The sequence below is a fragment of the Artemia sp. Qi Xiang Cuo genome, chromosome 1 (assembly GCF_049724085.1).
Source record: "Artemia sp. Qi Xiang Cuo chromosome 1, ASM4972408v1, whole genome shotgun sequence".
Classification (NCBI taxonomy): Eukaryota; Metazoa; Arthropoda; class Branchiopoda; order Anostraca; family Artemiidae; genus Artemia; species Artemia sp. Qi Xiang Cuo.
The window spans coordinates 44,183,271-44,208,033 of record NC_142794.1 but is presented as its reverse complement, the minus strand read 5'-3'; the positions used below and the strand labels follow the sequence as shown (position 1 = coordinate 44,208,033).

The window sequence follows — 24,763 nt, the reverse complement described above, 5'->3', positions numbered from 1 at the left end:
TCCGTTCCAGGAAAGTTATATTCTTGGCTCATTTCTAAAGGCAGTCCATCTTTCGCCTTCGTCGTAGCTAGTTGTTCCTGTGCTACCTTATTTTCTCTATGTGTATTCTCACAGTATTCAATAAAGACCATGTACCAACGTTTATCGTCTATCTTTGGAATTTACGTAAACCATTACATCTGCCAATATAAAAGGGCATATAGAAAGAACTAAATAGAGGTTTACAGAGTGGTGACAGCAGAGGTTTACTGATGCCTCGCAGGGAGGTTTTACACCCTATTACATAGGTTTCAAGCTCTTATCTGCAAAAATCTGCAACTATATCTGCAACGTATTTTTTGCCAGGAGAAAAATATACGAATATAGAAGTTTGTTACGTAAGTTAATTTGTAAATTACGTCAGAACCAAATTTGGAGACAGCCATTTAACAAAAGAAGAGCAAAATTTTTATGCAAATTTTGTTTACTTATTCAATGACGGTGAGCCAAAATAAAAGCTGCATTAACTAAAAAATGATCAGAAATGAAATAAAAAAACAATTTTTTTAAACTGAAAGTAAGGAGCGACATTAAAACTTAAAATGAACAGAAATTACTCCGTATATGAAAAGGGATGTCTCCTTCTCAACGCCTCCCTCTTTACGCTAAAGTTTAACTCTGTCTCACAACTTTATTTTTTAAAATAATAAAAAACTTTAGCGTAAAGAGCGAGGCGTTGAGGAGGGGACAGCCCCTTTCATATACAGAAGAATTTCTGTTCGTTTTAAGTTTTAATGTCGCTCCTTACTTTCAGTTCAAAAAACTTGTGTTTTTTTTTTATTTAATTATACGAGGAGCCACCCTTTCTAGCCTCGCTCTTCTTAAGGTAAAGCCCTAATAGAGCTTTACTGAAAGCATGTGGTATTTGTAACGGTATTATCTTCTGTTTTTGACCAATTGCTTTTCAAAAGAAATTCAACTCTACGTTTTATTGTTTAAAGCATTGTTTAATTTCATTGTTTAAATTTACATTAATAAAGCTTTTTACTCTACGGCTATTTTGAAAAAGAAAACCTTTTATAACATTGAGCTTGTGCTAGAGCATTTATTTCTACATTAGTATAAGGACCAGGGGGGCAGTTCCCTCATCTAACCAATAAAACACGTTTATTTTAAGTTTTAAGGACACGCTTTATTTTCATTCTATTTTTTATTTATTTAGTGTATGATCATTTCCTGTTTCATACCAAAGATTATCATAAAACCATCTCCTGGCTCTCACTCTTCATACAACTGTTTAACAAGTGCATACCCATGCTTCAAGACAAGGAACTAATTTAAGTATATTTGCTTTTCAAAATAAAAAAGACTTTGCAAAAATAAGAGGAGATCAAACCCCCGCTTGTTACATTGAAGGTCAACTTTGTAATTTCTGAACAGTTTATTAGTTCTAAAAAATTGTGTTTCTGGAGCATCTAAACATTTTTAACACAAATGAATACTGATAGCTTTCAAAATTAATGTTTGGTTTTTTAATGTTTTTTATGGTTCTCCAAGATTTTGATGCAAGTAACAATCTATTAATTAAAAATAGGTTTTTAAACCAAAACAGAACAGAAATAACAGTCAATAATTAACTCAAGCCTAAAATAAGCAAAATTTACCACAGATAGGAATAGAGTTAACGCCCCCTTTGCCTTCTGAAGAGCAGAACGTCATTTGAGCTTTGTTGAAAAAAAAACACATTTTAAACATGTTTCCTTTTATAATCTTAATAAATTTAAATGGCTAAGACTTTTAGAATGATATCAATTTGTATTAAACCTTCAATGAACATTCATTAATTCTTTTTAGTAGTCTTGTTTATTATGGTGATTTTTCTTTTTTTTTATGTTATTTGTTTTACTCAACATAGGAAGCATAGGGTATGTTAATCCTACTCCTGTTTGTGGCAATATCATCATGAATGAAATCATATCATTACCATTCTTAGGCATTCAATCCCATTTGGATGCCGCAATTGTTCTGTAGCAAGGCGCCTTGCTACGGAACAATTGAGTTGAACGACAAGCGAGTGATTAGTTGGAGTTTTGGAATTTACCATCAAAATGGTGTTCATCATATTGTTAATACGGACTAGATTTTTTAGATTTTTTCGTAGAGTTTTTTGTAAAGTTCATCTGTTTTTCCTTTGCATAGTTAAAGGGCACCAATTCACAAAAATATAGGGAATAGGGGGAAAAAGTTTTTGAAGATACGAAATAGGCATTTCTTAAGAATTACGGATACGGGTATTTTTTGAAATACCAAATAATGTTTTTTTTTAACCAATAAGTCTTTTTTTCAAATTCAATGGGGCAACTAACTCTCTCACCCTATTGGTGCCTCTGGATTAGTGAACTAAATTGATTTCAATCAATTACTCAGTTGATTTCTTCTGATATATCTTAATAAAGCTTTGAACTTGTTTTGGAATAAATAAAGTTTTCAGAATCACCACAAGTCAACATAGTGCGTGATGGAGAGAAAAGAAGTTGTGTGACGGTAGGGGTGGAAGGGTTGGACAAACTTGGTTTTTCCTTCAAATGTGCCTGATGGACTACTAATGTGCCAGTCGGTTTTTCTTGACAAACCCGTAAAAGAATTGAGTAAACAATTATTAGCACAGTTCTTATTCCTGCCAATAAAATAAATATCCCATGACAATTCTTGACAGTCTTTACTGCCTTGGGTTTATTTTTCCTGCCCTTACCATTAAACTTTTTTTCTGTTCTCAATGAAATTGAGTGACGCAAGAGGTAAATTTTCAACATACTGTTCAGGTGGTTCTAACTAATCTTCTGTGGTACAATTCTATGGGAAAACTGGGATAATTTTTTTCTCTAGCTGTTGGCTACGCTAGTAAGTCTACTACCTCAAACTAATTTAAAATAGTCAATATGAAACGCAACTTTTCTTCTTTTTTTTTTATTATTATAAAAATACGCAATAGACCATACAAATCCAAAATTATGAGAAACTAAACAAAAATCGTTTCTCATAAGCAAAAAATCAACTACTCAAAACCAAAAATTAATATCAGCAATAGATCCCTGGCACAGTTTAAGTGTCGAAGAATGTCGTCGAAGAATTTCAGAAATGGTAACTATTATCTCGGTTTCTCTTAAATAATAAAAGTTCAACGCGAAAATACATTAGTATGAATTTCAATAAAGAGCATACTACCGCTTAAAAATGGCAAATAAAATCTATATAAAACATGACTTACTTACATAATATTGATAAAACGTGATTTGGATCACTTGGCTATTTGTAGCATTGTTCTGGAATCCTGCTCCCACCAAATCCTGCTCCCACCAAAACACCAGTAGTAATCTAGGTTATATTTTGGGGACTTTATGATCTTTCCTGTATTATTTGCGAACTTTACATTCCCTGGCACAATTCCATGGCAGATTACCAGACCGATTATTGCTATTGTCGTCAATTGAATATGGAATAATACAAAACCAACCAGACAAGTTTCCGGGCCAACCTGACAAGTGTCCAGGCCAACGAGACAGGTTTCTGTGCCAACTATAAGTTTCTGGGCCTTTACATTCCATGGCACCTTTCCAGAGATGTACCTGTGGATTTAGGGCCTTTACGTTCCTTCCTGTGCTATAGAAAACCGGTGTGTCTTGTTTAGCTGCCAATATATATCAATTATTTTTTTTGTATATATTCAGGTTTCAGATTAGAATTTTCTACAGTTTGAATAGTTCATTCATTCTACCATCATCAATATTTTTGCAATCATTTACACGGATATGGAACATTCTAAGCGACTTCTGGTGAGTGGAATTTTGTAATTATTATAATAAAAAGAAACCCATTTTTTTTTTGTCTCGTCATTAAGTTAGGGAAGAATTTCCTTCCTTTCTTACGCTTTTTTTTTCACCGTGTTGTTAGCTCTTTTAAAAAGCATTTCGCTAAATATTTAAAACAGGATCAGTCAGTTTCGCTATAATAAAAGGAAATCTATTTTTTGTCTCGTCATTAAGTTAGGGAAGAATTTCCTTCCTTACCTTTTTTTCACTGTGTTGTTAGCTCTTTTAAAAAGCATTTCGCTAAATATTTAAAACAGGATCAATCAGTTTCGCTATAATAAAAAGAAATATATTTTTTGTCTCGCCATTAAGTTAATTAAGAATTTCCTTAATTACTCTTTTTTTCACCGTGTTGTTAGCTCTTTTAAAAAGCATTTCGCTAAATATTTAAAAAAGGAACTATTATTTTCGCTATAATAAAAAGAAATCTATTTTTTTTGTCTCGTTATTAAGTGGCTTTTTCAAAATTTAGTTTTGAATTAACTTACGAACTATGCCTGAACTGGGCACTTTAATTGTTACGAACTGGGCACTTTAATTGTTGATATGGAAGGAGAAAAAAAAAAGTTCTTCGCTTACAATGATTTATTTAGTCCAGGTTAACTGCTTGTGTCATTTTTTAAACTTTTGAGGGGTTTGATATTGAAGGGTAGTACTCTCCCGTAAGCTAAATAGTTTGAAAACTGAAAATGATTTTTATTTTAGAACGCTCTTGATCAATCATCACAGCAAAAACGAGCAAACTTGAATGAAACCCTCGACAATGCCGATACAGGAGTAATCAAGCCAAGTGCCAGCACTCAGAGAACCTTTATTCAGCCTGGGAGAAACTTCAAGAGAGAATGAATGCTTTCCTATAATGCATCAATTTCATCCAATCAATATGGGGGGGACACTCCTCTTTATGCTTTGCATGTGACTTCAGGTTTACAAGCGCAGTCATAATTTGTAAGTTTATATGATTTTTTTTTCTTTCTTTTCCGTATTTTTGAAAAATAATCAAAATTTTCATAATCGCATAAATTTTGATGAGTAAAACTTAAATTTTTTTCTAAACTATTCTATAATAATCTTATTTGATTTTATTTCATTAACCAAATTACCAATATATAAGAGAATGGTTATAACACAGAGCTAGCAAATAGCTTATCATAGATTTATAAAACTTTACCTGTAATTTTTCTTTTAATCAAGATGTTTTCTAATGCAAAAATCAATTATTTCTTTAAACAAACTAACTATATAAACAAATAACTATTATTTCACTGTTAAGCATCGAACAACCGTTATTAAACTAGGATGTGTTTTTTGCAAATAGCTTTGTGCATATCTGGTTCTAATCAAATATCCTATCGCGATGGGTGAATATTAATCCGACAGGTATGAATTTGACTGCTTATCGTTCGTCACATAGTGGGTTTCAAATAACAGGATATTCATCTTAGATAAAATATTAACACAGGAAAAAGGTTTTTAATAATTTCCAAATATGTCATCGCAGTGATGTCAAAAAAAACATTATTGGGGCGAAACCGTTTTTGGACATTTCAAGCAATTATTTCGAAGAAACAGTTAGAGACATTTTAAAAGATGTTTTTCGAAAAGAATTTGAGGCTGAAACTCTAGGGTCGTTATAATACACAAGTTCTATTTGAACAGTGTTGTGAAGTCCGATACCCCAACTCGAAAGGGCTCCGATCCTCCTACCCCAAAGGAAGCTCCCGGGTGTGTGAGTGTGTGTGTGTGTGTGTGTGTGTGTGTGTGTGTGTATGTGTGCGTGTGTGTGTGTGTGTGTGTGTGTGTGTGTTCATGTGTGCTATTAAAAAAAATTGTAATTTATTATGCATTGTTTTGGAAATAATGCTATAAGAAAAAATTTTTAACTTATTATGATTTTGTTTGATAATTCGAATCCAATTTAGAAAAAAAATTGTTTGATAAAAAAAAAGAAAAGTGTGTTATAATTTGGATAAAACTTTCGTCAAAGAAAAAAAAATTAATCCATTCATTTTCTAGTTTCAGGGGGAAGCTGTGAAAACTTCCGCCTTCCCTGGCCCGGGATATCCGAGGAAAACGCGATTGACGGGAGCATTATTTTAACTGACCCTGTGAATGTTCTCCATAGCTACATCGACAGAATTCGAGCACAAAGTGATATTCAGACCCAGACAGGGGGGGGTCACGGGGGAGTTAAAGCATCAGTTAATCAAAAAGTTTATTTACAAAAGGGGACATGCGGGGATATTTTTTATTTTCATTTTTCAACTGGCAACCAGACTTTTTACCCAGGTCTAAACGAATTTGAGGATAACTTTTTCAACCGGATGAATAAATTAATATCAACTTTGGACACGTTTAACGAGAGGGAGTGCGGGTCCACAATTTTATACATTGAATGCGTGGATCTGAATATTAGTAGATTAAAAAAAAACTTTACTTTAAAAGGGGTAGGTAATCTATAAATAAAATGCCACCTCGATTTGACGACTAAGGGAGGAGTTTAGAACTTCAAATTTGAATAGGGGCTACATGACTTTAAGCATGCGTTTTAAGTAGGGGCCCATAAGACATTGAAAAAAGATTAAACAATGAAAATTAATGACAGCTTTGCACGCAACAGTGTAGACAATTTTCCTTAAATAATTTCTGATTGTTTAGAGGGAATGTATCGTGTGTCCATGAAGTATACAGGAATATACGAGAAAGCAAATTAAAATCTGGTACGGGAGGTGGTTGTTCTCCAGTATGACACTGAGTTTGAAGATGGGGGAAAAAACCTAATAAAAAAAGGGTTTTGTATTCAGTGAGAATACCGATGGTGGATAATGTTAAAAATTGGGAATGGGTTATTTACGAGCCTCCCAAAGATGTAAATTCCTATGGTAATTTTTTCCCCGTTACAGCAATGAGTCTACTCCTATCTCAATGTGTGAAAAAAGGGAAGCATTTCTATTGCTCCAGTTGCTTTTCCCCATTTCGAAATGAACAAAAGGTTTCGGATCACATGAACCATAGCAAAATCCATGGCACTCAACGACTTGACCTGCCAGAAGAAGGAAAAGACCGTTTACAATTTAAAAATTTCCAAAATTCTTTTCTCAAGCTGATAAAGTGTCTTTACACTGCGATTCAAGACTGGCTGAGGTATCAAACCCATCAAAGCCAAAGATAGACAAGGAACATAAACTCGTTGCATGTTCCTATGTACACTCCAGTCACGATTCCAAAAATAAAATGCAGTTTGCAGATTTTTTTTTGCTATGGATGAGCAGTGCAGCATGTAAAAGCTATTTATATATTTAATAAAAACAGAAAGTGCCGTAATTTTACGATTGTGTCACATCAACAACCCGATGAAATTGTCAGATAAGGAGTAGCTGGCGCTAGAAAAGAGAATGATTCTCTGGGTTAGTTGGGGTGCTCTTGCCCCAAAAGACGCGGTCCAGGATCACGACCACCTTATTGATCCCAATTCAACGGGGAAAAGTAACCTTCGAGGATGGACAGACAATTAATGTAATTTAAAAATTAAACAGCGACTTCTTCTCCCTGTTTTTATACATAACTTTAATTATGATCTAATGTAAGTGCTACCTGCATTAGTACGTCTTCAAAAATACGGAACAATAGATGATTATGCATCGGTGATAGACAGATTTTCCTAAAAAATAATTCCTAAGTCATCGGACAAGTTGCTTGGTTTGGAATGTATGTGGAAATTTGTTGAAGCCGACGTTGAGTACACGAATAAAATTCGCTTTTTAGATTCCTACAGTTCTTTCCCCAAATCATTGAGTAAATTAATTCAAGTACAGAAAAACGATGACGGTTGCAATGCTTTCCCCCTTCTCAAGCAACAATTTCCAAATGATTTATATGACTTGTTGACGGTCAAGGGCATATATCCTTATGACTATTATTGTTCCATGTCGAGATTGCCGAGGAAACTATTCCTTCAATTGAATCGTTTTACGACAGTCTACACGATCGTAGTTGCACCCCCGATGAATACAGTTTTGCTAAAAAAGTTTGGGCAGAGGGAGGGTGTAAAAATGGGTTTGACTACTGCAACCTGTATTTGTCGAGTGACGTGTTAACTCTATTTGACATTATGTGTAAAAATACGGATAAAATCTATGAAGAATTTAATCTTGATTTGGGCTATTATTTTTCATCTCCTCATCTAGTGATGGACCTCATCCTAAAAATTACCTGGGAAAAAATTGGGCTAATCACAGACATTGATCAGCATCTGTTCATAGAAAGATCAATGAGGGGTGGATTTTGTTTTTCACGGGGATCATATCTTGGACACCGATCCAACAGGAGAGAAGACGGGGACAAAATCGGATGCAGTTTTCCTTGATATGAATTCTCTCTACCCCTCGGCCATGTCCAATTATGCACTACCTTGCGGTGACTATAAATGGCTCAATGACCCTCAAGCTCCCCATTTCCCCAACATTGACAGTGTTGAGGAGAATGGACCGGTTGGATGGTTTTTTGAAATTGATGGAGAGATACCAGTCGAGTTTCACGATTGGATTTTATTTTCTCGTGCATCAATAGACCTGTGACTAAGGACTCTTTGAGCCCTCGCAATAGGCGTTTAGTCAAGGTAGACGGATTGCATTGGTCACCTTCAAAACAAAAACTTATTGCTGACCTTCTGCCGAAAAAAAATATAGTTCAAAATGTGGCTTTAAAATAGATGCTCAACAACGGTTTCAACGTTACAAAGGCTAAGAGAGAACTCTATTTTACCCAAAAACACTATTTGAAAACATTTGTTGAAGCTTTTGTCAGCAAACGTTCGGAAGCGCAGACAAAGGCTGAAAAACAAATTTATAAACTCATTTTGAATTTGGCTTTTGGTAAAATGTGTGAGTGTTTGCAACAAGAATCGTTATGAAATTGTGACCGGCCCCGAACACCAAGCTCGAATTATTGCCAATCCAAATTACACTTCCTTCACAATCATTTGCCCGGACATGGTACTTTTGAATAGGAAAAAAAGACGCATTGTCTTGAATAAAAATATTGCTGCAGGCAGTGCGATCTTGGAGATCTCTAAAAAGCTCATGTTGGAATTCTACTACAATGTGGCTAGGGTACAGTGGCTGGAAAAGGGGCAAGTAGAGGTCTGCTACGGGGACACGGATTCTCGACTGTTAAAAGTAAAAACCCCAAATCTAATTGATGATTTGGCGCACGGTGAAATTATCAGCTCATGGATGGACTACACTAATTGGGGTGGTCTTTACCCAGAGCTAGTGAAACGTCGGGCATCAAATCAGCTTTTATTTTTTAAATCAGAAACGTGAAGCGACATGATTTCCAGTGGTATGTTTGTAAGTCCGAAGGTGTACTTTATACAGACACACGACGAGGAAATCAAGAAACGTTGTAAAGGAGTACCCACGCGCTATGTGGATAAGAATTTTGACATGGACATTTATAGGAATTGTATTGTTCAAAATACAATTCCACGAGCCAAATTGCTGGCAGTTCGTTCTCTCAACTACAGGAACTTTACTGTAAATGTAGAAAAAATTGCCATGAGTACCATCTCCGACAAGGTCTATGTTTGTCAAGACGGTGTGACCACCCTCCCCCTTGGACACTATTTAACTTCAGACCGGGTCGAATTTTTTATCCATATGGAAAGTCTCGGTTTGAATAAAGTCCTGTAAATTATTTCCTAAAACCTTTGGAGGGGCCTCGCTGCCTTTGGGGGGGGGCCTTGCGGCCCGGGGGGGGGGGGGCAGCCGCCAGCGGGGGCGCACCGCCACTATCAAAGTTATCTTTTTTTTAACTTAGAGCAGATTTTTTTTTGTAAATGTTTCATTAAAAAAAAAAGTGATATTTTTTTTCAAGTGCTTTAATCTAATGTTGTATTTTTTCTCTATAAATAAACAAAAAAAAGTGAATTTATTTAAGTGTTTTTTATCTCAGTGTGCCCATGTACATTTTGTATTTTTTTATAAATAAATTTAAAAAGAATTTTATTTTTTAATTTTTAATTGGCTTTTTTCAAATTATTTTAACTTTTTTTTATGCATATAATATAGGAAAATATGATTTTTTATAAGTCTTCTTCTTCTTGAACGGAGTAGTAGTAGTAAGGAAATTATTTATTCATTAGACAATTATAGTCTACGGTTAGTTGTCCAGGTGAACTGTTGAAGGGAACATGTATCAATTTAAAACACCATTCAGATCGTTTCTGTGTGGGCACTCAATGTCAGGCAAAACAACACTCTTAACTAAAATAATTAAAAATTGCGATAAAATGTTTGTGGAAAAGCCTAAAAAATCTACTATTGTTACAGTATTTGGCAGGAGTCATACGATAAAATAAAAGCAATTGCTGCCACCATGGGATTGGTGCAGATAAAATTCATACAGGTACTTGATGTTTTCAACATTATTGAACCAAACTCTTGGCTGATCATTGACGATCTGGCTGAATATATTGAACAATGATCCCAGGAAATGCTGCAATTGTTCACCGTTCGCTCTCATCATGAACAGATTTCCGTTACTCTGGTTCTACACAATCTCTTTCATCAGAGCAAATGTATGCGAACACTTGCTTTGAACTGCACCTACTATATCATCTACAGAGTTTTTCGTGATTCTATCTCGGTAATAACCCTCAATAAAGAAATCTATCCAGGTGCCCCCAAATTTCTGCTCTCGGCATACAATCAGGCAACTAATAAACCCCACGGTTATATCCTATTGGATCTTAATCAAAATACACCCGAGGATCTGAGTGTAGTCACAGATATTTTCGACAATGAAATTACAGTATATCTCCCTGTGAACAATAAAAAGAACTATTAGTCGCTATCATGACACTGAAGAAAATACAGAAATATATACATTGTTATCTGTTCTAAGCAGTTCAAAACCACCACTTAGAAAGGCAATACTCAATAATGGTGATGATTATTACTTCGTAAACATTATGTTCGAACTTTTTTTAAATTTGATCGAGGTCAATGATCAAGTGCAAGAATAATTTAAGCAGCAGGCAAAACAAAGTAGTTCAATTGTACGTACATTGGCCTATAAAAAGCAAGGAAAGAATTTTAAAAAGAAACGACTTCTTCAGGTGGGCAGTAGCTTTTTCACACTTTTACTGTAAATAATTGCAGGACTTGTAAACAGTTTTCTCTAGAGAATGGCAAAACCCTATAAATTGACTCCAATAGAACTCGCTCTCTCACCCGTGGAACACTTTGAGAACAATCTGAGTAAATTCCTTGACAATGAGAATATTGAAGATGATAAAAAACTGCTTTTACCTCAAGATGCACTTCGCCGAGTGGACAAACACAGGTCCTATCGATCGAAGCCCACTGCTACTGCTGGTATTGATCCCAAAAAAGAATCATCTTCTCAAGATTCTGCTGCTGCTGCTGGAACACAATTAAAGATGGAGTATTTGTATTAAATTTTATTTAAAATTGTAATTATAAGCCCACACTATTTTCGTGAAAAAATAACACGACTCCTAATCTATCTCTCGAAAAGTGGTCAAGATCTTGTTCCAGTTGATAATAATGGGAAAGAGATTATAATTCAGGGCAAGAGACATAATATACTTGATTTAGTCTATGACATGGTTAGAAATAATAAAGAACTATTATCATTTGACACTCATTTATAAAATTTTTCAAATACAATAAACTTCCCCGAAAGTCTTATCAACGATAGACACGTTCTAAAAAAAATTAAATGAAAATGCATCATCATCACCAACAACATTGAAATTATTAAAATCGAAACTTGAAGAAGATGAAGATTTCAAATCAAATTGTAAAAATACTAGCACAACGTTGATAGCTAGACAGAAGTGAAGACGTATCAAGTCAACGTCACCATTACCACCACCACCACCAACAGCCAGTATACAAAAGGGTAGCGGACGTTACACAACGTGTTTACGTTCAAAATGGTTGAAGTTTTGAAAGGTGTTTATGAAAATATTGGTGATGCGGGGAGTTTAACTTCCCCCACCACTCTTTCCAAAGTCACTGGTGTTCACACTAAAAGTGTACAAGACTATCTACAAAATGAATCAAGTTACACTCTGCATAGAAATCATAGACTTCGTGCCAATCAATATCGAAAAACTAAAGCCTTTTACCCATTGCATATAATGCAAGCAGATCTCCTAACTCTAGATGAAATTCAACGACGTCACAATATACCATACAAGTACGTCATACTTGCACTCAGTGTTTATAGTCACTATGCATATGCAATTCCATTGCGGTCAGAGAGAGGTGTTGAAGTTGCTCAGACCATTGAAAGTATTCTTGAACAGGATTCATATAGAAAAATTCAAACGGATCGCGGTAGTGAATTTGTTAATCCCCATGTTGCAAAAGTACTAGAGAAATATCACTGCTCTATCATAGTCACAGTCCTATAAAGGCTGCATTGGCCGAACGATTGATAAGAACTATTCGACTTTTAATTTCAAGATATTGTACATTGAAAAATACACCGGCTTTTATTCATGGTCTAGATAAAATCATGTTGATTTATAATCAACGACCTCATCGATCATTGTCCAACTTTACGCCAACGGAAGTTCATCATTCTGATCATGATACAATTGACACCTTTCTTAAACAGTATTCCAATGAATCGGTTGTCAAGATGAAAAATAAATTCAATGTTGGTGATACTTTTCGAATTAATAGAACAACTAAGGTTTCTGAAAAGGGGAATTACTTGTGGTCCATTGAACTTTTTAAAGTGGCAAAAATCCTAGACACTAAACCCATAACTTATCGCCTGCGTGATACCAAAGATGAAGAGATTGTCGGTGGTTTTACGAATATGAATTGCAAAAAGTTAAAAATGCTAGTGAAATCTAGCAAATTTAAAAGATATTAAAAACTCGTACTCGCACGGGTACGGAATAGATACTTGTATTGTGGTTATTACACACTTCCTATTTTTATTTTTGGTTTAGTGCTGATTATGCTGACAAAGCTAAGTGATTTCTATGTGTCATGTATGTCAAATGTTTCCGATTATCTCTACAACTACATGAATATGGCACGTAATTTTTTGACAAAGAACAGACCTGACATCAAATTTGACGTTGCATATGAAGTGGGTACTGTCAACTATATTCTAAAAAATATCTATGATATCCTAAGAAAGGATCGAGTGTATGATATAAAAGTTATACCATTCGATTGGACTATTAATAGGTTGGGCTTTGTAGACTAAGACTGGATTGAAAAATTTAAACCTAGTGACTATCCACATGCCAAATTGAAATATATTGAATATGATAATATGGGAGATTTGTGTCGTACAATCAATAGAAAAATCTTGCATCGTAGGAGTTGTACATTCTATTTTAATTATTCATTGGAACTTGATAGGATTTAAATTAGTTCACCTGTTGACACTGAAATAATTATCCTCAATGATAATCTGAGAGATGTTCTTGGCTTTAAACAGAATATGATCAATGGGAAAAATGCTGGCACCGTTTACGGGATGGATCAAGTTATTTTTTGCTGATTATCCACATGGTTTTGCCTCGGACTCTTGCATATTTCTCTATGCATCCTTTGTGGAAACGTCGAGAGTCGGTAATTCAAATTTCCCCCTCCTACGTTTTCTTGAATGAAAAACAACTCATTGAATTGTTCATCACTATAAAATAAAGCATCTTCAGTATGTTCCGGTAAACACTTAGTATTTGTAACTCTGTCAGTTAACACTAAGAAGTGAATTCGGTGATCTTCTAGCAATAACAAAAGGCTTAGCAGTGATTACATGTCATTTTCGACCCATTGTCAAAGACAGCACAATCACCTAAAATGAACAATAGGAGAATTCCATTTGTCTGTCCCGATATCGATTGCTATGTTGGTGCTTTGAGTCCACGTCAAACAGGCAATGGATTGGACTAATACAAGGGGCGTACTACAACGTCTGGCTATGGTCTTGGTAGCTGGTTTGCTAGGCTATTTCGTTCTGCACTACCCCTTGCCAGAAAATATCTTGTACATGCTGCGTCAAATTTTGCTGCCTCAACACTACAGGACTGGGGGTCGGACGAGAGTTTCAAGGAGATTGTTAATGAAAATATTATATCTTCAGCAAGAGCCGTTGGTGAACAACTAAAATCTCGACAAATTTGGGAGGGGTTGAAAAGGATGTTTCCGCATTACTCACTCATCAGTCTTCATCCAGGCAGGAAGCAAAGTACATCAACAAGGCCTTCGAGGAATAAAACAAGGAAGACCAATAAGCAGAAGAAAAAGAAAAAGATTGTTAGATCAAAGAAGGATTTCTTCTCTTAAGATGACTTATCTCCCCCACAAGGAATCACATACATCAATCAGTTCCTCATTGAACATATTCAATGCTGAAAATGTTGATGTCAGTGTCAAGTATGGTTACTATGAACAATTTCATCCTCAAAAACCCTTCTCAGAAAATATACACTTCCAAATATTTTCCAATGAAAACTATTTCAATGATTTGTCGTCAACATTTATTGATTTAAATGTTGTTGTGAAGAAAAAGTCAGATAATAAAACTCCAAATGAAGGAGATTGTCTCTCCTATGAAAACTGTATTATACACAACCTATTCAAACAAATTAATGTATTTATTAATGGAAAATTGGTGAGCACTAGCAATAATCTGTCAAACTATGCAAGCTACTTACAATTTATGATGATGACACCAAAAGTATACAAGGAGTTGAGATGACAATCATTGGGCTATGAATATCGATCAGATGTAGGTACTGTCGGTGAGTTGTCTAGCGCAGTGACCCTGGATTGTCATCTAGTTGAAATATTAAATCATGAGATATTCAATATATCCCAATGGCTACCCCCCAATGTCAAGATTGACATAAAGTTACAGATGGCCCCATCGAATTTCATTTTGAGAAAAACAGTTCCTGTAGCACCCGATGCAAATGTCATTATCACATCGGCAATTCTCCTTGTCCGAAAACAACAGGTTATGAGCTCTGTTGCATTGGCAGTGGAAAAGCTAAGAGCCAATGGTAACAACATTAAACTTCTTGTCCCCAATACGATCACCAATCAACGTCACATTGCCATTGGCTTTCGTAGCTATAGCGATTCATCATTTATAAATAGAGAAATCCCATCAAAAGTGGCTTTGGCCTTTGTAAAAAGTGGTAGTGCCGTTGGATCCTGGACTGAATCCCCCCACGATTTTAATATTTTCGGTCTATCTAGCCTTGTGTGCAAAGTGAATGGTATTCCACTGTACACTCTATCATTTTACAAAAAATCCTATAGAACTCTGTACGAGTTGACCATGCGATCCCTAGATCATGACTCTCAACTATTTGAAAATGGAATAACCGATTCAATGTTTTCAAAAAATCATGGGGTCATTGTTTTGGACTTGTCGGGCACACAGGATATGAGCATAGTACGAACAGGGAATGTTCGTTTTGAGTGTACATTTGCCGATGCTCTGACTGAGAGCATCACGCTAATATCGCTAAGTCAATTTGGAACCTATTGATAAATCCCACCCGACGGCAGTGTTCTATTAGAACTTGCACCGATAACTCAAACATAATAATCAGCATATTAGGTATGGATCCATGTAGTTCCCAAAACAACTCCTACTGTATACCTTTAGACTTCATTGAGAAAATTCGAAGTGTTAACAATACCCTAACCATTGTTAATAGCAGTCCATCGACTTTGAAGACCGGTCAGTGGCTATGTATCTTTCAAACAGCGAGGAATATTGAATTTTTTGATCCTCTTGGCCTATCGTACAAATTCTACGCTCCATACATCAGCAACTTTGTTGAAAGCAGGGGGAAAACCACTATTCAAAATCAACGAAGAGTACAGGATTTAACGACTAAGACATGTGGCTTTCAAGCACTACTCTTGTTCATGTTCAGGTGCCGTAGCTTTACCTAGAGGCAGTCTCTCGACATAAACGTTGAATTACCTCAATTGAACGACTTTTTAGTAGAAAATATACTTAAAAGTGTATTTAATATTTATTTTAGGGCCCTGAGAATAACATTTACTAAAAATGTATGTGAAATTGTTTATTAATAAAAAAAAATTATATACATGATAAAATTACGTTTCTACTCTTTAGATTCCATCCACTGCAAGATATTTTATAACAAAGCCGAGTGCGGCTAGATTAACTGAATTAACCATGTGCTGATCTTGAAATGCTGTAAAGTAAGGATCACATTTCCCCCAGTCCAGTGTGACTTCTTTTTTGTCGCATATTTTTGTCTAGTCTATGACACTATTCGCATTCATTCTATAGAATTCACTTTTTTCAATTTACTTATTTAAAGCAATTTCACAAACAGTTTCCTCGAGTGTCGAATCACATTCCGTCACAGCCAAGTAAAAATCAGTGGGCTTATAATCATAACACCCATTGTCTTCACAACGAGGACATAGATACCATATTCTATTGTTGTTCCAACAGTTGAATCGTTGACCCGGTTCCTCCTCCCAGAACTATCTAAAACCACGACGATACTAATCTCGTAGCAATAAACTAAAATCATGGTCAGGATTCTTTCCAATCATACCAGAATGTATATTTTCCCACTGATTACATTTATCATAATGACAATTGGAGCATAGGTGGCCTCTAGGATGAGAGTCACAAACCTCTTCAAGACAGGAATTACAAACTTTAATTTTTATGGCATATCCTCTATGCAATTTACACGGGTTGCATAATCTACACTTTTCATCATACTCCTCAATCATTGTGCAACTCTCACATGATGAACAGCTGCCCAGTGTGTACATACATAACGGACATTTATGGAATATTTTTTTATGTGTTGACACTCTCACTGCCACAATGAAACTGAGCTAGCAACAACAAAAATTGTCTGAGATAGAGAGAGAGAGGAGTAAATCATCCTTGAGCACCATCTTTCACATGATAAAAAGTCCTAAATTTCTAAACTAATGTTTAAAAGCATATTCACAATATCATTTTGTCGTGTTGTGATCAATATATCAATAAATTGTGTAAATGCATTTGGACCACGACGTAGAAGCTTCATACAATAGTCTAATGATGGAGAATCAGTTTTCATTATATCGACAAGCATTCCCCAAGAAAATATCTTCCTTTGAATAGATAGGTCTAGAAAATCGTCATCAAGAATACAGTATTTTTCCATAAGAACTAGATTCCTCATGATTCGCTCTTTCTCGAATCTGTCCATTTTTCAGAGTCATAACTCTCAAAGTCAACTTCAGACTAACCAGAATTTTTTCTACTCTAAAAAATATACGCTAGTCTACTATAGAAAGAAAAAAAAATACCATCGATTTAGAAAAAATTTTATTGAACATAATTACAATAATAATATTAACTGATGCATTTTGTTCTCATCAATATATTTCGATAGGACATCTAATGCTTACCGAAGTTTATTTATATGGAGAATATTCACTTTTCCAGAAAAACATAACTGCTCTTCATGCTTAAATTTGCCTAATGATATCACGTATCTAGTATACATAATCTACCATTTAAAACATAGTCTACAACTAGTGGTTATTTTCCTAGCCACATTGGGTACTCGTATATCATTGCCGCTGTTGTCGGCTCCATGATGTATCTCCAATAATATAAATGCACTACTCATTTTTCTCTACTAATATCCTCGCAAATAAACTATTCTCTTTGAATTCAATTCTCTTACTAATATGAATTGTAAAGAAAACTATTCCTTTTATTCAAATCTCAATCACCAATCAAGTTATACTCACTCTCTTTGAAAAGGTGAGAGGCGTACGCAAATAACGTAAAGATTCCTATAGCTTCAAGTAAATAACAACGAAAGGAACATAAAAGGCCCCAAATAGCACAGGAAGGAACGTAAAGGCCCCAAATCCATCGGTACATGCTCTGGAAAGGTGCCATGGAATGTAAAGGTCCAGAAACCTATAGTTGACCCAGAAACTTGTCTGCTTGGCCCAGAAACATGTCTGGCTGGCCCCCGGAAACTTGTCTGGTAGGTTTTGTATAATTCCATATTCAATTGACAACAATAGCAATAATCGGTCTGGTAATCTGCCATGGAAAGGTGTCAGGGAATGTAAAGGCCGCAAATAATACAGGAAGGATCATAAAGTCCCCAAAGTATAACCTTGATTACTACTAACACCACCCGTTCCTGAAAAATATTAGTTGTTCTATTCGTCTGTTTCACCCCGTTCCGGGGTTGATCTAGCCAAAGGAAATATATTCATCAGTTGCTAGAACGAAAAATGGTAACAGATTGGTGCTTGTACTAAAACAATCTATCTGCTCAAACCTTAGGCATTCTAGATGTTATATTATAAGGTTTACTTGGGGAAAATTTATTTATTCGTTAGTTACCTATTTTTAAAAGGAGATTGCTAAAAATTTCTTTTAGATATCCGTCAAAACATGACAGTCCACCTACCAGAATTTCTATTCGACAAAACTTGAAAATATTCTTGAAGCCTTCTAACCACTTATTCCACATTTTTGTAGGTTTCTCGCACCAGAACTCTGTCCAATATAATGACGGAACACAGAGCTATGAATCCATTAATGAGCTCCGACAAAGAATCACCGAAATGAAACAGTTGCTTGACGAGAAGGAGGCGGGAAAAACAAGTATGTGTTTTCTCAAAAGTTGGGCTTTCGAAAAGTGTACTCCCACACTTTAAAAGCACTAAAATGAGTGTGGGAGAAAATGCTCTGTTATTTTTTTGTCTTTCACTTTTTGGCACCGATTATCACAGCCATATCATATAGCTGATTTGGAGCAACGAATAGCTCTATGAAATCCACCCTAACATTAGTTTTTTTAAAGGATTTGTGTACAGTTTTTTAACCTTATCTCATACAAATAAAAAATGTTGGTTTCTATTTTACGTCGAATATATACTATATTCTGAAAAAACATAATTAAATGAAAATTGTAGGGTTGATTGGAAAAACCCTGCTTTTAGGCCTGTTTGTCTAACTGTAGAATATTTATACAGTATTTTGGAAATAAAAAAAATGGTTGTTTTTTTCCTAAATTAAACAGTTCTTGGTATCAAACTGTAAGTAAGAAGCTACTCGGCCCAATGGTAACCAAAATCCTAAAAAACAGAGATAGCATTACAATAGATACATCAAAAGAATCAGCTTATATTGCTGATTCCAAATATATAAGATTTATTAAGTTTAACATTATCCTTCAAAAGCTAAGAGCCTGAGAAAATTTCCCTGGTTTTTGAAAAAGGAGGGTAACATCCACTATAAAACAAGGAATCTTACTGAACATAGCATCATCAGATTTAGTGCATCAGAGAAGCCTAATGTAGAGGTTTCGATCTCCCATCTGTCAAAGTTAGAATTTTTTATTTTTTGCCAGAAGAAAGATAACGGATGCGTTTTTTTGTTTTGCTTTTTTTGTCTTCCCAGGGGTGATCATATCGAACCAATACTCCTAGAAAATCTAGATCTGGTTCATTTGAATGGAAATTGAAAATTCTAGAGCCCTTTTTGAGTGACCAAAAAAATTGGAGGACAACTAGCTTTCCTCCAATGCCCCTTTTCCCCAAGGTCGCAAGATCAATATTTCAAGATAGCTATTTTGTTTAGTATAGTTAAAAGTTCCAATATCTAGGCTTTCGGGGATGACATGACCCCCCCCCCCATCCCCAATCCCAGAGAAAGAGTTGCAAGTTATGAAATTTGCCCATTATCTAAGTTTAGTACTTGTTATTGGGAAGTATAAAGACATTTTTGGGATGGAGGGGGAAATTTTCTGTAGATTGGGATTTTCTACAGAGAAAATTTATCGTTGGAAATGAAATTTCAGGGAATCGAACTTTCCAGGGGAAATTTTCGCAGAGGAATTTGCCAAAATTTGTATACAAATTGGAATTATTTGTTTTACTTTCTCCTTTTTGCGACTTAATTTTTCATATAGAGACGTTTTAAGGAGAATTGACCAGGAAAATCATCAGGGGGGTTACAATTCTCTTGAGAATTTTTCCGTGGTGGTGGGTCCACAGAAGAAATTCTCCATGGGTTAATTATCACCACGTAAATTTTCTGCGGGAGAAAGTTTCCATTGGGACGGGTCTGGGGTGGAGGATTTCCAGGCGAAATGTTCCACATAGGGGGGGGGGGGGAATTAATTTGAAAAGTCTCAAGAATAGAATAAATAACAAGTTTTTTTTTCAAATGCAAATATACTAAGGAGAATCTTTCAAGAGGAATCGTCTGCAAGGGATTTTTTGGGAGGAATTTACAGCAGCGATTGAATTTTCCGGGGTAATTTCCTGCCTTCTCCCCTAGAACTTCAAATTTACATTAGACGTGGCTAAAAAAGCAGTTGATAAAAGGTAGATAGTTGAAAAAGCTGGAAATAAACAGCTGGAATGACAGAATAAAAGTAAAACAAGAAGCAATTATCCATAATGTCTTGGAAAGATTTAGCTCTAATTTAAGAAGATTAATACTGAAACTTATTGATGATTTATGATTTTTAGTGACTACTTATTAATAAACATTTCATAGATATGATATAACTTGCTGGCAATATAAGGTTTTCTAAACTGCCAATATAACTTCAGCTCCCCTCCTCCGCCCTTCATCACAGAATCGGCTGCCCCCCCTCCCATAGACAAGAAGCTAGGTATGCCCTTGCTTTGCGCTAAAGTTTGACCTTTTGTCCCAGTTCTTTAAGAATTTTATTTTTAAAGAAATTCAAGGGCCATTTAATTACAATCGGAATATTTGTTGAAAGTGTTTTGGCGTAAAGAGCGGGGTATTGAGGAGGGGGCAACCACTTTCATACTCGGAATAATTTCTGTTCGTTTTAAGTTTTAACGTTGCTCTTTACTTTCAGTTGAAAAAATGTATTTTTTTTTTATTTAACCACAAATATAAGGTCAAACTAGGATTAGTTTTCCGATGTTATGTCCATACTTTTTGGAGTTTAAGATCAGAGGCAGAATACAGTGAGCTCTATGCTTTCTTAGATTAAAAAAAAAAATCATTAGTAAGGACCAGATTAAAACTTAAAACGAAAAGAATTTGTTCCGTATATAAAACGGATGCCTCCTCCTCAAACTCTCGCTCGCTACACTAAAAAAAAATTACTACTACTACTACTAACAGCTCGTCGCTGCACCAAACCACTTGAGACTAATACAGCTACGCACGCTCCTCCGCAGTGGGATGGACCACTCTATTCAAAGCCTCACTCTTAACACCCTCCCAGGAAGTTCCCATTTCCTTTAAACCTTTCCTTACGACATCTTCCCACCCCAACTAAGGACGATCTGCTTTCCATTCAGTCCTAGACGGTTGGACGAAAAGGACACTCCTTGGCAATCTATCATCCTTCATCCCACAGAACATGCCCAAGCCATCTCAACCTTTCTATCGACATAACCCTAGAAAAGGGGATTATACGGTACTTTTATACACCCTACTGTTTGAAATACGGTCAGTCAGTGGGGTACCCAAAACAATCCAGAGGCAATTTCTCTGGAAAATATCAAGCAAATCTTCCTCCCTTTTCTTGGAGCATCCATGTTTCAGAAACATACTTGACCACTGTCATTACTGTAACTTCCCATATTCTAATCCTGGTTAACAAACTTATCTTCCTATTCTTACAAACTTCAACTGTAAAAAAAAACACCCTGGGCCTTGGCTATCCTTCTTTTAGATCTTCACTCCACCCACCGTCTTTACTACCTAGGTAAGCGAAGCTGTTCACTTGACCGATCTTTTTGTTACCGAACACCTTTTCATCTTCACTTATTCCCAGTCTTAACAACTCGGTCTTCTTAACATTAATTTTCAGCCTATTCTAGCACCCTGAACTCGCGAAACCTGTAATAGCTCATTTATTTTGCTCACAGTTTCATCTAGGATGCTTTAGTCATCAATATAATATAAGTCCAGAAAAGTCTTAATTCCCCATTTGATTCCGTGTTCTCTCATTGCCTTTCCTGTGCTTCTTAAGGTAAATTCCATCATTATAATTAATATACATGGAGATAGAACGTAACCCTGATTAAACCCTGATTTAGGACGAAACTAGCTACTAAGATCATTTCCTACCTTAACCGTAGCAATTTCATTCTCGTATATAGCACTAATCACTTTATCATATTTGTCTGGTATACCACACAAGGATAAGACCTTCGCTAAAGTTCTTCCATAAGCTGAATCAAACGCTGCTGATAATCTGCGATACTGAGGACTAAAGATGTTTGATGACTCTGACACTTCTCAATTATTAATCTAACAGTGAAAATTTGGTCGGCATATCCTTTACCCTTCCCAAAATGGCACTGCTTTTCTCATAAAACTTTGTCTACAGCATCTTTAAGTCTAAAAAAATATCATCATACTAAGTAATTTGCTTCCTATAGAAACCAAGCTAATACCTCTATAATTACCAAACTCATTCTTATCACCTTTCTGATACAGGGGTTTAATAAGGTTTTCCTAAAATCTTAGGGCTCTTCCCCTTTTTCAAAATTCATATTCACAATCTTCAATAACTTATTTCTAACCTCATAACCCCCATATTTAAGAGACTCATTTACCAAACTATCAGCACCTGGAGCCTTATTTTTAGTACTATCACTAATTCTTCGTGACAAAATAATTCTTCCTTCACATCCAAGGTGTCACAAACTTTTTCGTTCTCCTCTATATCTTTCCTGTAACTCTATCCCGATTTAGCACATTCTATGAACGTTCTGCCCAACTCTCTGTAACTCTTTTCTTATTACTAATTATAACCCCATTCCCATCATTAACTGGAACAAGTCCAGATTGACTACTGCCTCTCAAATTATTTATATGCCAGTACAGTATTTTACTATTATTACGTCCAGCTGAATCTTCCAGGTCATCGGCAATCTTATCCATGGCCTCCACTTCACATCTTTTTAGTTCATATTTTAATGCTTTCTTTACTTTCTTTACATTCCTCTTATTTTCATATGATATACCACTCATTTTTGACAAATAAGGATAACTTCATTCAGAGATAATAAAAAAAAAAAAACAGTTTGTGTAACAAGTCTAGTTTATTTTGTTTAAGGCTTCTCAGGACTTTTTCCCCAAAGACCGTCTATTTTTTTCTCGGAGAAGTACTAGGAAGGCCACTAAAAACATTGTTTCTTTTACAGGACCAGATGTGAGACATTCAGAAAACGGTAATCGTGAACCGACCAAAGATGCAGTGATATTAAACTATGTATTTGGCGGTGTGCTTGTGATGTTGCTTGGGGTAGCAGTTTGGGCTTTCCATAGTTTATTTTCTGCTATTAGAAAAAAATTCATGATTTAGCTACTGTTTTAGTTGGTAGTGTCTTCTTTGCTAAGAAAATAATGTTTTATACTTCCGGAATATACTTTTATTAAGTTTATTAAATTTCATGTGATAGCAATGCCGAAAGCAAAAATAAAAGACTACTTTAAAACCAGTTATGTGATTGAGGCCAAAGTCATTTGCATTTCGTTACGAATGCCATGCCATTACCCTTCGCTTATTTGAAAGCACCTAGTAAGTTCAATATACTGAAAGTAGTTTCCTAGGATCACAAGCATTTATACTCTTGAAGGAATAGTCTACCTTAATGTGCCTTTAATGGTGAAAAAATATTCACATGAGACTATAGACAAGACCAGATGCAACGCGCTAGCATTGCCTATACTATAGTAAAGAGCCCAAAGGCTTCAAGGTGTTCCTACTATTATTTTTTCCCTAAAGTCATTTCACATGGAAGGATGACATGGGTGCCCATAGGCTGAATTTTAGGCGGAGGCTTACCTGGTCTAATCAGCACTTCCGATGCTTTATAATTGAAATCTCAAGACAAAATATCATAGGCAGCGCGATAGCACTGCCTAAGTAAAGAGCGATGTGGGCAAAATATATTGTTTTGTTTTTTAGACCAGGTCACTTCTTCTAGACATAAATGTCATAGTAACTTCAAAAAGAGCTCGTGGAGGGCAACCAGCTCCAACTCCCCCACGTCAATCACTTCCCCAAACACACAATAAAAATTTTGAGATACCCATTTTGTTCAACGTAGTTTAAAGGTCCGGAAAATATGACTTTGAGAATTACAACCCCCTCCCCTCCCCAACAACCCTCAGAGCAGGGGTTGTAAGTTATGCCCTGGGGGATATAAGGGGCTTATGAAAAGGATGGTCATATAAGTCTCAGAGGGGGCTCATTTGATTGGTAATCAGAAGTTCTACTGACCTTTTTAACAGTCAAAAGTGATTGGAGGTCAACCAGCCCCCCTCCCTCATGCACCAATCATTTCCCCGAACACATTCGATCATAATTTTTGAGATACCAATTTTGTTCAGTGTAGTTGAAAGGTCCAGAAATTATGTCTTTGAGGATAACCACTTGCCCTTGCCCCCCCCCCTTATGGACGCCCATGTTTAGGGATATGGGGCATGTCAAACCCGCACAAGTATGCAATTGTCCCATTGTGCTATATAGCTAAATGATACTTTAAAACTAAATCAAAAGGCATTGTGTTTGGGGTTGCCAATAAGAAAATTCAGCAATATATCGAGAACGACTGGGGGTATTACGTTGAAGCTTTTGGGGCTATTACTGCTTCTGCTCTTACATTTTAAATAAATAAATAGATTGTAAGTGTAAAAAGGTTGTCAAAGAGCATTGATAGAATCTTTTGGGAATAATATTAAGTTTTATTTTTTCTGGTCAACTTGAGGAGGTATAAAATTAAATTAAAAAAATACTATTCGTGTCAGGATTAAAAATTGTTGAAAAAGTTTCTTCCAGTAGAGATGCCTTATTGACTCGTGTCACCCACCCCTGCTGC

General features: G+C 35.6%; 1 protein-coding gene across 1 annotated transcript in view; it reads left to right on the top strand.

Annotated features, from left to right (window-relative positions):
* Positions 1–23,362, top strand: part of LOC148956358 (uncharacterized) — a 28,653-nt gene extending 5,291 nt beyond the window's left edge. The window contains exons 2-3 of the mRNA XM_089095036.1: positions 18,417–18,542; positions 23,084–23,362. Coding sequence (XP_088951162.1) covers positions 18,417–18,542; positions 23,084–23,244 — 287 coding nt within the window. The 3' untranslated portion in view covers positions 23,245–23,362. The remainder of the gene's footprint in view (positions 1–18,416; positions 18,543–23,083) is intronic.
* Positions 23,363–24,763: the final 1,401 nt, after the last annotated feature.